Source organism: Diabrotica virgifera, chromosome 2 (assembly GCF_917563875.1).
Source record: "Diabrotica virgifera virgifera chromosome 2, PGI_DIABVI_V3a".
Taxonomy (NCBI): Eukaryota; Metazoa; Arthropoda; class Insecta; order Coleoptera; family Chrysomelidae; genus Diabrotica; species Diabrotica virgifera.
Genome location: NC_065444.1, coordinates 163,078,058 through 163,095,688, shown reverse-complemented (window position 1 = coordinate 163,095,688; position 17,631 = coordinate 163,078,058). Strand labels below are relative to the sequence as shown.

Sequence of the window (17,631 nt, the reverse complement as noted above, 5' to 3'; positions counted from 1 at the left end):
AATAACACGTTTTTAGACGGTTTTTTCGCAAATAACTCAAAAAGTAAGTATTTTATCGAAAAAATATTCTTAGCAAAAATATAGCTTTTAAAACATTGAAAAAATGGTGTATGTGTGCAGTCTGTAGACCCAGTAGAAGCAGAGTTGTAACTAATGAAAAGTAGGTTCTTATTCGTCAAATTCCAAATCGAATATTTCAACGTGAAATAATCAAAAAATTAAGCACTTTTCATGGAAAACTCATCATAACTTGTTTAAATGTTTAAAAAAGCATTATTCTTGTTTTTTTTTTAAATGTCTAACATAAAAAGTAAGCAAGATACGCTCAGAATAAAATTGATCCCATCTTTTGGGTAAAAAAAACTAGTGAAAATAACCCCCTAATTAGCATCCCAAATGAAATTAATTCTTACCGCTTCACAAGCTACTTTACTTATGTATTGTTTATATGATCTGTGAGTTTTATCGTTATAAAGTGCTTATTTATAAAAGGACTGTAGTAGAGAGGGCTTGAACAAGTCACTAATCACGAGTGTATGCAATTTTTTTTATTTGGCTTAATGCCTCGACAACTAATGGCCATTGGCATGGTACAGTGGATTTTTCAATCAGGTACCTAGTGTAATGGGTAGTGCGTGTATTGAATAAATGTCTTGTTACTTGCAAAGTCGTCATTGTTTTTGCAAAGAGACGCTAATTGTATCCGAACGTCTGCAGTCTCTCCGGTGAGTACCGATCCCACAAGGATAGAAACTATTTTCATTAATTAATTTTTAATAAATGAAAAATTCTCTACCCAGGGTATGCAAATTTTGAACAGTCATATATCTTAACCAATTTTTATCTTCCAAAGAAGCAAAAATCTCAAATATTCAGAAAAGCAAAACCTACATTTTTTTACTCTTTAAGATTTTTGGTACCACCTAATAATTTTTAAGTTATTTTGAAAAAAAAAGCTTTTTTTTAATTTCAAAAAATTTGTTTTACTTTAAATCACAATGTTTTGAAATATAAGCACTGCGAACCGGTGAAACTTACAGATCATATAAATAATATACTTATAAGTTTCTTCAAGATTTTCATAAATTTTCAAGATTTTTTTGCAAAAAAAAAGGAATCAACAATATTTTAAGCTTTACTTGCTTAATTTTGATACTTGAAACTTGTTAAAAAAAACAAAAATAAAACTTTTTTAACACTTTAAAAAGGTTTTGATGGTTTTTCACCTAGAAGTGCTTCAATTTTTGGTTATTTACGTTGAAAAATTTGATTTGGAATTTGTCGAATAAGAATCTACATTTAATTAGCTCCAGTTCTGTTTATACATACTGGGTCTACATACTTCATACATACACTATTTTTTTAAATTTTGTATACCTACGCTATATTTTTTCGAAAAATATTTTTTTGATAAAATACTTAATTTTGTAGTTATTTGCGAAAAACCGTCTAAAAACGTGTTTTTTTTTTGTTGAAAAATGAACATATTATTTACTCGCAAATAACTGAAAAAGTATTGATTTAGTGAAAAAACTCGATAGAACAAAAGTTACTTAGAATTAATCAGTTCATTTCGGCACTTATTTTGAATGTATGTTTTTTCACCCCTGAAGGTGTGGCACTCATACCCAGGGCAAAATCATATATCGACACAATATCCCTTTTTCTCTTTGGCATATTAGCTATGGGTCGGTCTTGACGGTCCAGTTAGCTGGGGCTCAGTCGATCGACAAGTTTAGTGGATTTGCGATTTGCGGTCGCTGGTTCGAGCCTCAGCTAGGTCATGAAATTTATAAAAGGCCAACGCCGTAGTATAAAACTCAATAGAGTCTACGGCTTGGTCTGGAATAAACTGGCGTCTGATCGACCTATGGAGGAGCGGTACGGGAAGGGATAAGGGCTTCCGGCTTGGTGATACTCCTCCATAGATCCCTACCGAAGGGCGTTGACGCCTAAGAACGGTGTATACATACATATTAGCTATGGACTATTAATGAGAAGTTGTTGCGAAATCTAAAAAAAAAGAAAAATGATCTTTTTTACATTGTCGTAATTTATTTTTGGAGTAACTACTTCCCAAACAACGTAAATATCTGTAAATGTGTTTTAAGTAAATGGTCGCTATAAAGGGGCCGACTTCTTATGGCCGCCTAGGGCCCCATGATGCCTTAAACCGTCACTGCTTCATGTGACTTCATTCTATGAGAAGCATTTTTCCAATCCGAATATTATGTTGTGAAGCCTGTGTCATTTTCACCACAAAGAATACATTGAAAGCAGTAAACATATTTAAGGGAGAGTACGTTACCCAATCTCTTTTAATGTTTTTTCCACTGGTTTTAGCAAAAACGATAAATTGTGTAAAAAAATCTTGTAATACTTTCAAAATTTCTTTACATGTAAACAAAAGTATGCATTGTTTATGTTGACTAATGTAGTTTTATAGGTCGACGTCGACCATCACTTTTAAGTATTGCGCAATATTTGAATTTTTCAACAAACTATGAGAGTTTTTATTTAATTCTTATTATTATTTTTTCGTTTTGGGCTCTGCGAGGTCCTCTTTGGGACCGAGGCCCCTAGGCAACTGCCTACTTTGCCTAATGGTTAATCCGGCACTGATTTTACCGTGAGTGAACGGACTTAGCAGCACCACATGTCAAGTCAAATGTTCTTAAAAAATAGGGGAGGTGCACATGACATGACATATGTCAACATCGTGCACATTATAAACAAACATAAAAGTGCAATTTCTGTAAATTATATTTATTATATAAAGTGATATAAAAAAAACATCTGTTAAAAACCAATTTGCTAATAAATTTGTACCTCATTTTTTACATACACTATTTCTATTACGCTGTTTTGTACGTTAATAATTCAGGAAACAGTCTTTTATTGTGAATTGTGAATAATTGTTATGAAACAACTTTCCTTGTAAAATGTTTAGAAGAAAACAACCTAATAAGGCTAAACTCGAACATAAATTATATTTGGTAAGTCTTTAAAACATAAATCTTTAAACTACTCTGTATTCAAAACAAACAGTGCAAAATATAAGTAATTCATTAAAAAGTTGTTATTGTTAAATAATAATACTTTACAATAATTCTAATATATCATTATCAATGTTAAATATTAGTCCATTTTGAGCAATAAAGCTATCAAATATCCTTCTTTACTAGCAAATACTAATATGCATGGTTGATGGGAAAAACCCATGATGCATATCAAAACAAACTTTTGTTTGTATTGGATGGTTCACTCTACAATACTTATATACCCTATTCCACGAACATACGCCTGTTTTGGATTACTTCGACAACGAATATTTTACTGTGCAAAATAAGAAGAACGAAAGTAAATTGCAAATTACATTGTTGTTTATTGGAATAATTATTAGGGCCATTTACTTTCTTACTTCGCATAATCGCGAAGGTCAGGGTTATCGGGACGATTGTAGGCAGTCTTTCAGAAACCTGAGGATTCTCACACTACCTTCTGTGTACATTATGCAGTGCCTGTTGTATGTTCATCAAAATGTAGATCTGTATAAAACACAACAGCATACTTATCAGACTAGAAATCATGATGCCCTTGTACCAGACTTCAGTCGACTTGAGAGGACCAGAAATGGAACCAGATACCTAGCATTGAAATTTTATAACTGTATACCAATATCTATTAAAAGTCTTGATTTTAACCAATTTAAGAGACAACTTAAAAATTATCTTCTGATGGGTGCTTTCTACTCATTTGAGGAGTACTTCAGATCTAAATTTTGTTTTGTCCTGTAATTTAATTAGTGTTTAGTTTTTAAATTTTAGTAATAGGTTTTTTTTACTGAAGTACTGTCAACTTTTAATGTAATTTTAGACAATTTTAATTATTGCTGACCTGTAAAAGTACATTTGTACATTATTACCAATAAATACTCTACTCTACTTACTTCTTATGTTGCACAGTAAAATAGTTGTTGTCAAAGTAATCCAAAACAGCCGTATGTTCGTGGAATGGCCCATATACAGTCGGAAAAATGAAAGAATACCCATGGACGAACATATAAAACACGCTGTATTTTCCTGTCACCGTGTCACAAAGAAAATTGTCCAGTGCAAGTACATGTAACAATAATTATTACATGTACTTGCGCTGGCCAATTTTTTGTGTGACACGGTGACAAGAAAATACAGCATGTTTTATATGTTCGTTCATGGGTATTCTTCCATTTTTCCTACTGTACATAATATTAAGACATAATACATAGAATATTCCAACAACAAAGCCTTGTTGTGTCTAAAAAAAAACCTTATATTTTCTCTAATTTGTATTGAATCTTGGTGGCTCCTGACTGCAAAATTTGGTCGTTCTGTATAATAATGTGATGGGATAATGACAAAATTTCTGATATGCAGAAACAATCAAGTTACTTAATAAAAAAAAACATACACATTTTGTGAAGCTCTTTAACCCGCCATTACACGCGCTATGAGGGAATCCCTCACCATATTTGTTTATAATCAATGAAATTGTGTAAACTAATACGATAACCTTAAGCACCCAGGAATGCCTTTAGCATGGTTTATGAGAGGGTATGAAAAAGTTATAGAATATTTCAGGCGGTCAGTGTGCTGTGTGATAGTTGAAAGAAGAGACATCCCTCTTCAAGTGAGGGAATTCCTCACTGCACGTGCAATCACAGTGAAATCACGTTTCTATTATCTCAAAGAAACTTTTAGGTTTTTATTTAATATTTAGGTAGGTTTAATTAAAATATTATTGTTTGGATTAGGTTTGGAACAGTGGCACAACGAGGGGGGGTTTGAGGGTTAAAATCCCACCCAGAGCATATAGAAATATACAGCGTGTCTACTTGAGTTGGAAACATATGGGAAACTTTTTTATTATTAATTTTACGAAAAAAAGTTATTCTTTATAAAAAGTTCTGCATGCCCCAAAACCTAAGATTCAATTATCAGATATCAAATTTTCTCAATATTATACGAGGTATGTCAAAAAATATGAATTTCGGCTAAGGGTAAAGTACCTTTATTTCTCTCAATATCGAAAATTCTTATGATAAAAAGTTGTTTGGAATTAAAAACTAAGATGAAATATGCAATTACATGCTTCTTATTGAAAAAAAAATATTTTTCTCAAATTTATGGATACCCAACATCGTTTTTAATTATTACAAATATCATAACTCGTTTATTATTCATTTTACGAAAAAAAGTTATTCTTCATAAAAAACTTTGCATGGTCTAAAATCTAAGACACAACCATGATATATCAACTTTTATTAATTTTATACGAGGTGTGTCAAAAAATATGAAATTCGCTCAATATTATAGCACCTTTATATTTCACAGTATTTCAATTAGAAGGCTGTAATTGCATATTGACACATAGTTTTTAATTCTAAACAACTTTTTTAATAACCGTTTTCAATATTGTGAAAAATAAAGGTACTTTACTCTTGAGTGAAATTCATATTTTTTGACATAACTCGTATAAAATTAATAAAATGTCATATCTGTTGGCTGAATCTTCGGTCTTAGGACATACAGAGATTTTTATAAAGAATACCTTTTTTTCGTAAAAGTAATAATAAAAGAGTTATCGTATGTGTAATGAATAAAAGCGAAGTTAGTATCAATAAATTTGAGAAAAATTTGGAAAATATTTTTTTCCAATTAGAAGCATGTAATTACATATTTGAGCTTGGTTTTTATTTCCAAACAACTTTTCATAATAAGAATTTTCGATATTGACAGAAATAAAGGTACTTTACCCTTAGCCGAAATTCATATTTTTTGACATACCTCGTATAATATTGAGAAAATTTGATATCTGATAATTGAATCTTAGGTTTTGGGGCATGCAGAACTTTTTATAAAGAATAACTTTTTTTCGTAAAATTAATAATAAAAAAGTTTCCCATATGTTTCCAACTCAAGTAGACACGCTGTATATAAAAGAAAGTAGGAAAATGTAACTTGTCTTTCACAAATAATACAAAAAACTTTCGGTACCCAAGCAAACCCCCCTCCCCCCCAGAGGAAAATTCTAGGTGCGCCACTGGTTAGGAACCCATTTTTAAATTTACCTATTCTAATTGGGAAATAAGCCACAATTTGACTTGAAAAATTGATTTTATTGACGTTTCGAAATCCACCTCGGACGTCGTTATTAAAATACAAAATATTAATAGTTAAATTACATAAATGCCACAAAGAAATAGCTTCAGAACAGTTGTTAATTCTAATTTGTATTTTTAGTAAAATGAATTCGCGTAAAGGACGTTAATTTCTTAAGTGGCTTGCTGAAATTTAAAATTAAGAAAATTTGCTTTTGATCTATATTATTTTTACTTTTGTTTTGTTAAATTATTAAAAAAAAAAATTGGTTTACGAGACTTTCTATAATATGTGAGTACAACCCATTTTATATTTCTACATGTTGACATTCATTCTTCCTCGAAATAAGTCGAATTTATGTAGGTGAGGGCGACGCTCATACGCGTGCAACCACGTCACAATAGAAGACGCGTGTAATGGCGGGTTAATGACATGTATGATGCAGGCTAATTTTAAAAAGATTGGCTTTGCTCTACATTTATCGCCCTAGCCAAAACACCAAGGCAAGATTATAGGCTGTCTCCAATGTTGATCAATTAATATGTCGAAACAGACTGCACAGAAGCAGTGGCAGACTCTAATAAGGATATTAAAGTTAACAGCATATTTATTAATAACATCAGGTATGCCGATGACACAGCTATAGTGACAGATAATATGCTAAGTAGAAATAATTACCCAAACGCAAAGATATTATGTATCTGAGGAAGAAATCGAACAAGTCAGGCAATTTAAATACTTGGGTTATCTGCTGAATAAGGGTTGGGACTCTGAGAATTAAATTAAGAGCAGAGTAGAACAAGCCAGAAATGCTCTTTTGAGGCTTTGTAAATTTCTGACTGATTGTAAGTTGGATTTCAACCCTTCGATACAAGATGCTAAAGTGTTAGTTTGGCCTGTGTTCTTCTACTGAATGGAAGCATGGACGTCGAAGGCCAGTTTCATTAAGGGGGGGGGGGTATAGTTAATTCTGCGTTTTTTTGCATAATTTTAAAACGTTTTCCCTTGAAAGTGGTGGGGTTAAGTTAAATGGGTAAAAGGCTATCTTAGATAACAACACTTGAAGATTATTCAGTTAAATTTTTATTGAAAAATATTTAAAAATGAAGTGGTGGCGTCATTTTTAAGTAGACGATCCAAAAAAAAGATGATTTGCGGTGTACACTATATCTTCGGACAGAATCATCCGAAACATACAAACCAAAAAGATTATTTTAGTTTTAAGAGTTTCTTGAAGTAGTGACGTCGAGTTTTTATGATTATATTTATTTTTAAATTCATGGTATAACTTTAAAGTGAAAAAATCGAAAAAAGAAAAAAAGTGAAGTGTGTTCGGTAAAGAGAAAAATGGTAATACAGTACAACCTGCCATATCCGGACCTGTCATATCCGGACCTCCCCATATCCGGACGGTTCTGCGCCGTCCGGATCTACCGAAATCTACCGAGAAAGGCAGTCCTGCTGTTGGACAACGCACTGAAAAAAGAACTAAAACATGGCGAAATAATGTATTATAGAATCTATAAAACGTGTCTATCTAGAAAGTTATTGACGGCGTTGATTACTGGAATATATGAAGGAGAAAACGTTTCAGAGACTATAAAAGAAGTAGTGGTTTTGATATCCGGATTTTTTCATATCCGGATCGGTCTGTCGCCACATTGATCCGGATATGGCAGGTTTGACTGTATAAAAAAAATTGTTAAAATAAGCAAAAACTCAACGTCACTACCTAGTAATATATCTAACAAAGAAGTATGCAAAATTTCAAAAAGATCGGTGCATTACTTTTACACCGCCTCAAAAAAACATGTTTTTCAGAAAACACGTTTAAAAAAAAATGTAGTTTTGTCAATAATACTAAGAAAATTTTTGTATATATCCATATCTCCGTCAATTTTGCTCGGATTAACTTGAAATTTTAATGGTATACTCTTGAAAATATTTACAATCGAATAAGCCAATAAAAATAATTGAAGAAAATAATCAAAAATACCATACCCTCCCTTAACCCATTAGCGCCGAGATTAATAAATTATTGATTTTGTATTATTTTTTGCAATATTAATAATGAACTGTGTTTAAATAATAAAAAACTTCATAAAATATTTTTTCTGAGATATTCCATTTCTGAGATATTAAGTGTTGCCTTAAAGCAACGCTAGGCGCTTACACTACCTAGTTTTTGTTGAAAATAATAAACCAAAAAATTAAAGCATTAGGAATACAGTAAAGTAGGCAATAAAACAAAAATAGATATTTATTCATAAAAAAATGTAATTCGATGTGATTAATTATAAAAATTTACACTATCGAGAGTGAAACGGTATGAAACAGGAAGTACATAGTCCAATATCACATTTTAAACACATTGTTCTAACTATAGATTTACATGTTTTAGACGCACATCTTCTCTTTTTCCCATCTGGAATGTACTGTATCAAATTATTGATGGTATGATGTCCAAAAGAATGTCAGCCGATACTCGGCTGTCGACAGATGCTGTCAAGGAAGCCGACGGTCTTCCACTTCCTTTACTAGGTACATTATACTTCGCTAAATATGTGCTTACAATCTCTCTTATAATATAATCTAATTGCGATACCTTTTCTCTGCCAGTTTTATTATACAATATCCAACTATTTTGTAATGCAACATCGAGCATCCACGTAAAAATTGGCCATTACCATTTTTTGCCACGAATACTGATCCGGTAGCAACTTACATTCTGATCCATTTGGTCAGTTCCTCCCATACTTGGCGATTAATTTGGGTCTAGAAACAAGTACGTTTCGTTTGAGTTTCTGAGAGAATTTTCTTACTTGACCTACTTTTTGAGTGCCGCAGGATGATCCATCCACCGGACATATAATTGTCCATCATTTGGTCAATAGCTGTTTCAAAATAACCTCGATCTTTTTTCAGAAACTCATTTTTAGGAGTTAACGGACATCCTCTGGGAACTCGGTTTTCGCGAATGGTTCATATTAATTCTCGTCAGTGTCTACATTATTTGTATCTGGAGGTTCTACAAAAATATCGCCACCTAGTTCATCATTATAAATTATATCGAGGGCTTGAGCAAGCGAAAATCCTCGTCTAGAACAAAAATGATAAAATTTAAAATATAGGTAGTACAAGCGCCTAGCGTTGTTTTAAGGCAACGGCTGGGTTACAACAGGCACTGACAAGTAGTTATTGATCAATTCATATAAATTATTGAAAATATGTTTTGTTAGAAGTATAATCAACACAAATTTAACATATATAAATAATAAGTTTCATTTATATCGAAATTATGGTACTTACTCAAATCGAAAGTCCATTATTTTTACGTTCTAATATTATGCTCAACTTCAAATGCACCAAACTTACAAACAGTTCTTAACACCGCAAATAGATAGGCATAACCGAGTGTGAGCGATTATGGTTGATGGAATTTGCAAGGTCACACCTCTTTTATGACTGTCTTATGACTTCAAGCTCCTCCCAAATACAGGCATGTCTGCCGTTGCTTTAAAGCAACGCACGGCGCTAATGGGTTAACCAACTTGAAGTCTTTTAAATGTGGTGCTTGCGTCGAATGTTTAGAATATCATGGAAGGATAGAGTCAAAAATGAGGAGGTACTAAGAAGAGGGTAACAGGGGTCTGGGACGTAAAATGATGTCATGGCTGCATAATATTGGCCAATGGACAGGAAAACACAGCTATGAAATGCTTCGAAATGCTGCTAAAACCAGAATTATTTAATCCTGACTATCTAACACCAGTAACAGCTCACCTGACAAGACAATGTATGGTGGACGCCTACACAGAAATGCACGGTACCTTAAGAAGAAGAATGATGAAAATCATTTGACAATTTTAGAAACCTGTAAGCAGTCACATTTGCTTAGGATAACGTTTTAAAAAGTATGAACTTTTGTTTTCTAAAAACGATAATTTGATAAATTCTTCAGAAAATTTGAAATCTCACTGATTAGCATACCAATTAACAAAGTGGGCAAATGCATATTTGTTTTGAACCATGTTTGAATTTGAACTGCTCTATGTAGTGATTGCAATCCAGCTGGATCCAGCAAAATGTGGAATCAAAATAAAAACACGATTGGAATGTTCTTTTTTGTTCATTTATTATTTAGGCTTTTTAGTTCAAACTAATAAAATAAAAACTGAAAATAAAAATTATCTTAGGTAGGTACTTATATATCGCCGGTCCGGAATAAGAATGACGTAACTGCAAAATGCCAATAGGGATTAAATGAGGAGTAATCATCCAGGAGCATCGGTACGGCGTTTATTCTTACAATGATGACTTTTATTTTTATCCTGTTGGTTCGAATTTCATTATCTTAATTTATTCCCCCATTGTCAACCCGTTTTACAGTTGCGTCATTCTTCATCTAAATTTTTTTAAATATTTAAAATAGTGATTATATAAAGAGTAACCATCCTATGTCAGTATTACATCTGGTGGCAGAGCTATAGTGCCCTAATTCCGGGATTCATTGGATGTATAATAAAGTACCTTCATTTTTCACTATACTTATATTTGAACTTCACAGCGTTCATTTAACCATAACAACATTTTATATGTAAATAATAACAATGTCACGTTTAGTGTATTATTGCTTCATCGAATGACTAACAATGGATATTAATGAATCGTCCCATCTTCTCGTCGCTTTTATATACAATTCTAAATCACAACATGCATGGTTACTATCGGTCAATGCCAATCATAATATGTACCCTAATGTAAACTATATTATGTTTTTGTTTCGTAAAAGTTCTGTTCAATGTTAAGGGTTAACGTACCATGTTACATCATCCCCTTTTAAAGAAGAGGGCTTATATCGTCAGATATAAGGCCTCAACTATATTATCACCCTAACTTAACAGAAATCCTATTTTTATCCAAAATATAGCAATAAAATATTTATATTATTCCTTATTCTAATAAATTGGTACCTATTTTATAAGCATATTAAATCTTATTTACAAATTAAATATATTTTAGTCCTTTTTCCACACTAATTCACTTCTTATATGAATATAACCTATTTTTATGAACTTCCTTTACTTTTCCCGGTTTTAACTCAATTTTGCAATTAACTTTACCTATCTCTGATATCCTATATGGACCGTTGTACAACGAATCGAATTTGGTGTTCTCTTAGTTTTTAATTAAGACTAAGTCACCTACTTTGAATTTCTGAGGTGATGCTACGATTTGGCTCCGCCCCTGCCTGTTTATTTTTTGTTGTATTAAAATTTTGCGGGCTCTGGTATGCGCAAACTGAAGTTTATACTTAAGCTCATTATAATATGCGTCTATATTGTAGCATGGTTGGATGTTAGAGGTGAGGTTCTCAGGTATATTTGCTGGCCGCCCATATACTAATTCAAAAGGTGTGTACCCATGGTATGAATTGGGGGTGGTGTTGTAACAGTATGTGAACATTCTACACCACTCATCCCAGTCATCCTTACCTTCGTTGATGAAACACCTGACGTACTCGTTAAGTGTGCGATGTAATTTTTCGCAGCTTCCTATCGATTGAGGGTGGTAAGCTACCGAGAAGTTATGTTGGATGTTGAGCATTTTCGTCAAACTCGACATTATTTCGTTTTTGTGTTCCGTCCCTTGATCCGTCCTTATTTGTTTCATTAGCCCGTAAGTGGGTATGAAGTTTTCGAATATACTCCTAGCTGTTGTATGCGCCTCCTTGTCCTGCACCGGGATACTTACTGCGTATTTTGCCAGTTCGCAGAGCATTGTTATGCAGTACCGATTTCCTTCTCTGCTCCGTGGGAATGGGCCTACCGTGTCAATATACACTATATCCCATGGTTTCTCGGAAGTGTCCGTTACTACGAATTCCTCTGTATGGCCTTTCTTTGGTTTGTTTACTTGGCATTTGTGGCAATTCTTGATATACAGTCTTACTTCGTTTTCCATATTTTTCCATTTAAAATTTGCTTTTAGTTTCTTTATTAGTCTATTATTCCCTACATGGCCTCCAAACATCGGGTGGTTATGATAGGTCTCTATTAATTGCTGCTTTTCTTTTTTCTCCGTTATTGTTCTAGGTACTTCGCAAATGCATATTTCTATATTTTTTAATACTTTATTTCCTTTCTCTATAAATTCTGTGATTGTGCAGTTTGTGAAAATAATGTCATTTGTATATATTTTTATTCTTTTGAACCAACGCTTGACCTAAATCAAAGTTGGTAAAATTGGTAGGCAGTCTTTGGCAAACCCGTATCCTGTTTCTGATCCGTATGTTCATCTCGAGAGAAATACGGTTATCTACAAAAGACAGGATTGGTAGCTTGTGTGCTTCCAAGTTATTTAGTACCTTCCTTACAGCTTTTCCCTGACTGTGAGTGTCAGTCTTTGTTTGATTGCGGAGGGGCTTTGCCCTCTCTTCCTTAGTCCTTGCATTTTTTTTGCTTGTGCCCTTGTTATTGCCAATATATGAGTATTATCAATATATAAGTCTTTCAGCTGATCCACGGATATTCTTGAAATACTATCCGCGTAGTTATTATTGCCTGTGACGTAGTGTATGTCAAAGTTGTATTCCTCCAAATCTAGCCTAATTCTTGTGAGTTTAGATGTAGGTTCTGTCATGGAGAAGAGATGGGTCAATGGTTTGTGATCTGTTTTAATAATAAATTTCGGTGCCCCATATAGATAGCATTTAAAATGATTTATGCCCCAATGTATAGCTAGCAGTTCTTTCATAATTATAGGCTTATTGATTTCACTTTTCTTGAAGGCACGTGATGCGTATGCTATGGGTAGATCTATACCATCATAGTTTTGACTCAGAATTGCTGAACATGCTGTATTAGATGCATCCGTTGTCAAAATAAATTGTTTGTTGAAGTCCGGATATTGAAGTATAGGAGGGTTTGTTAATGCCATTTTTAGCTTCTGAAAAGAATTTTCGCACTCTGTCAACCATTCAAATTTCACTTTTTTCTTTACCAATCTATTTAGCGGTATACAAATTTCTGCAAATTTCCTAATAAATCGTCTGTAATAATTACAAAAAGCTACAAATCTTTTTGCTTCATCAGCGTTTGTAGGGGTAGGATAATTCTCAATTACCGAATATTTTGCTTTATCTGGTCGTACGCCGTCTTGAGATAAATCATGCCCTTAGTAAGTAACCTCTTTTCGGAAGAATTGGCATTTTTCTGGATTTAGCTTTAGGTTGAATTTCCGGCATGTTTCGAATACCTTTCTTAAGTTAGTTAAGTGATGATTTTCTGATATGCCTATTACAACTATATCGTCCATATATAGGAATGCTTTTTCGGGTGTCAATCCTGAGAATGCTATCGACATCATTCTTGAAAAGCTATTTGGGCTTATGTTTAACCCAAACGGTAATCTTGTGTACTGAAATGATCCTTTCTCTGTACTGAAGGAGGTGTATTTTCTTGAGGCTTTTTCTAGTGGGATTTGGTGGAAACCCGACATTAGGTCTAGGACTGAAAACCACCTAGATGTTCCCAATTGATCTAGGATTGCATCTATGCGCGGTAACGGGAATTTATCTGTGACTAACTTCTTATTAAGTTGTCTAAAATCGATGCACAATCTCCACGCCTTGCTTCCGTCTATTGATTTTTTAGGTACTAAAACTACTGGACTGTTGTATTCCGACGTTGAAGGTTCTACGATACCTTCCCTTAGCTTTTTGTTTACCTGCGCGTTGACTTCCGATGTTTGAGAATGTGGGGTACGATAATTTTTAATGTATACTGGGGTAATAGTATCCTTTACCCGTAGCTTCTGTTCGTAAAAATTATTATGTGTTAATATGTCGTCTTTTAATGCAAAAATGTCTGCAAAATCTTCACACAAGGCTACTAGTTTCTCTTTCGCATACTCAGGAACTTCTAGATTCAGTGATTCCTGGAATATTTTCTTCCTGTTTTCCATAACATTCTCCACCTTGTATATGTTGAATAGGTTCAGATCCAATGTTTTGATGTCATGTGTATTGATAATCGCACTCTCATAGAATGTATTCAAAATTTTGATATATGGGTTTTTTCTTGAAATGATCGATCTTGCTATGAAAACTCCTTGTATAATTTCCTGTTGTTCTACGACTATATTCTCATTTATACCTTTAAATCCATTGATTAATCTATAAACTTCGCATCTCGGTGGAATTGCTATGTTGTTCTGATTTGTGTTATCAAGAATATTAAGACTAATGTAATAATCATCGTCAGTTTTTACGTGTAGTTTCAGGTTGGAATAGTCTAACATACATTGATATTTGGTTATGAAGTCTCTCCCGATTATTCCATCTGTGGGTATCGGAAAGTCTTTCCTAACTACCTGGAAGCTATGAAGAAAAGTGTTTCCATTTATGTTTAGTTAAGTATCTACTCTCCCTAACGTTTATAATTTTCCTTGCGTAACTCCCTTTATTTTGACTATTGAGTTTCTTTGTATTGCTTGGCGTGGGAAATCATCCTCAATTTTTAATAAGGAAATATCTGCTCCTGTATCCAGTATAAATGTGTGTATTTTATTCGATATTTTTGTGTAAATTTCTACAAAGTTAGAGAGTGTTAAGTCAAAGTTGTAAATATAATGGCTACTTTCTTTTGTGAGACGGTTGGGATTGACCCTAACCCTATTTCCATTCAAAACCCCAACTGCGTTTCCTCAGGCGAATTTTCGCTTGTACTCTCGCTTTCGCAAGTTCTAATATTGGCATTATTTGCTCTGTTAAAATTTGATCTACTGTTTCCCCTATTATAATATTCCTGATTTCTCCTATATCTTGGGTCTCCTCTATATCTAGTACCGTTGTTATTTCGCCATTCTCCTTGCTGTCTCTCATAATTGTTTCTATTCCAATTTCTGTCCTGACCTCTACTACTGTTTCCTCTAAAGTTGGTCTTATAGTTCAGCACTCTATTCTGCTGCTCATCTGACGTGTCTATTGACAAAAATTTTGTCAACGCCTCCTGTGGTGTGTCAAACTTCCCTGCTTCCATTATTATCCTTACAATTTCCGAACTTGCATTTCGCGTCAATGTATTGACTGTTGCTTCTGCCGCGTATTTTCTAACCAGGTCTCCGGGCATTCCTTCCGCTATATACTTACGCTGTTTTCAGTTGTTCTACCAATTCTTCTATTCCTGTAGCGTATGTTGTCGCGTCCCTATGGGCTTGTTTTTTCCTATTCAGCTTGGCTATTACCAATTTAGGGCTATCTCCTTTTATATTTTTCTTTAATGTGTCTATAATTTTCTCGATGGAATCCTCTGTCGTTATTAGACTTCTTGCTTTTCCAATAAGCCTTGATTTTACCAGTGTTATTGCTGTATTTTCGTGTCCTTCTTGTATCGATTTTACAAATCCTAATGCATCCACGAATATTTGCAGCTTCCCGATTTCTCCATCGAATTCTCTGGGCAACACCCTACTCGCTGTAGTTAGAAAGTCATTCATATTTAAGGCCATGTTTTCCTTAGTTTCGCTGTCGCACTTGTGCTTCTACTATATCTTCTTTTATACGTTGTGTAATAGTCTCGGGAACTATTATCCTTGAGTCTAGAGCTTGGAAAGATTTGATAACCTTATCCCTGATTTTGCAGAAATAATTGCTACAAATAGTACGCTGAGCGTCGTTAAGGATTCCTTCGTTCTTGCTTACCAGTGCAATAAACGCGTTATGTGTAGTGATTAGGTTACTGATTATGTCCAATCGTACTTCTGTATTTTTGGGTATTGCTTTTTTCAATGCTCTTTTACTCTGTTTATCACTTTCTTTTAACAGGCTATCTAGTTTATCTTGAAAGGTTTCCCAATTGGCCGGCATTTAAATTGAATCTAATCATTGCTCATTATATATATTTAAAAAAAATTATATTATATTTAGTTATATCATTAGTAAAATGTCATGTTAATGAATATTAAAGAATATTATTATTGAATAATGTTATATTTTAGATTCCCTATAAAATAATGTTGATATCTTATACTCGGGTCCATTATGATAAATAAAAATTTGAAAATAATAATAAAAATTCGGTAAAGGAAGTATAAAAATAGGATAAATTCTTACTTTGTCTCTTTACACCTGCACCGCTTCTTTGGATTGTCCTCTTAAAGTTTCTCCTCTGCGTCGACTTTGGTTCAGTTCTCTATTGGACGTTTTTGCTTCCCATTTATACCAACTATTTTCTGCATCTCTTTCCTTCGGGTCCAAAACGGCTGGAGCTTAGCATGCTTTTCCAATTAGGCAGATCGCCATATGTCAGTATTACATCTGGTGGCAGAGCTATAGTGCCCTAATTCCGGGATTCATTGGATGTATAATAAAGTACCTTCATTTTTCACTCTACTTATATTTGAACTTCACAGCGTTCATTTAACCATAACAACATTTTATATGTAAATAATAACAATGTAACGTTTAGTGTATTATTGCTTCATCGAATGACTAACAATGGATATTAATGAATCGTCCCATCTTCTCGTCGCTTTTATATACAATTCTAAATCACAACATGCATGGTTACTATCGGTCAATGCCAATCAGGCCCGGTCCTAGAGATTCTGCCCCCCTGGGCAAGATTGGCTAAACTAAATTTAAATTGGCAAGATTTAAAAACTAAACACAGTAAAATACCTGCAAGCCTATACAATTAAACGAAATACAAACACACAATAAAATTATTAACGGCACATCTATGATCTATGGAATCTTGGTAACAGGCTACGAAAAGCGCGAGTCAACAGATATCAGTTATCATTCATTGCTACTCCACCTGAACCATAAAAACTATCCTGTGAGGGAGAAGAAGGAGGGGTAGTTTTGATCCCACTATTCTTATGCGATTAAGAAGAAGGCGGTCGATTTCCCGTCGAATGAACCTTGCATTTGTTATTGTTTCACTTATTTAATTCCCGTTTTTACAGTTGCATTTTTTGCCGCTCTTGCTCTTGTTCATAATATTGATTTTATTATAATCAAAACATAATTTATTATTAATTTAATTTCAAAAAATTTTTATCCTCTAAAATTTGCCGCCCCTAAATTTGCCGCCCTGGGCAGCCGCCCAGTTCGCCCACCCCTGGGACCGGGCCTGATGCCAATCATAATATGTACCCTAATAACATCTTTACCGATGAGCCCACGGAGGTTGAAGAGGGCGAAACACATTTCTAAGAACTGGTGTTTGGATCTTTGATTCTATTCGAAAAATTTTTCCCAGCCAGAAATAGTGGATGTGTGAGTTATTCGTAAGGGGATTTTTCCACATTCTCTATTTCATTTGTTTGATTTCGTACGAGTGGTCGTTAAACCAGTACCGGTGGATCTTTTGATCACTGAGTGTGTTTCAAAGATCTACATCTTTTGTTTTTTCATAAACATTATCTTACTTACTCTAAAGTAATTAGGGAATTAAAACTTGAGACTGTCATTTTCAGGTTGGGC

The 17,631-nt window shown here is 33.6% G+C and overlaps 1 protein-coding gene across 2 annotated transcripts in view; it reads left to right on the top strand.

Moving 5' to 3' along the window:
• Positions 1–2,708: 2,708 nt before the first annotated feature.
• The window catches only part of LOC114330708 (E3 ubiquitin-protein ligase LRSAM1), a 182,723-nt gene continuing 167,800 nt past the window's right edge, over positions 2,709–17,631 (top strand). For both annotated transcript variants that reach the window (XM_050644062.1, XM_050644061.1), the window contains exon 1: positions 2,709–2,996. In XM_050644062.1, coding sequence (XP_050500019.1) covers positions 2,943–2,996 — 54 coding nt within the window. In that variant the 5' untranslated portion in view covers positions 2,709–2,942. The remainder of the gene's footprint in view (positions 2,997–17,631) is intronic.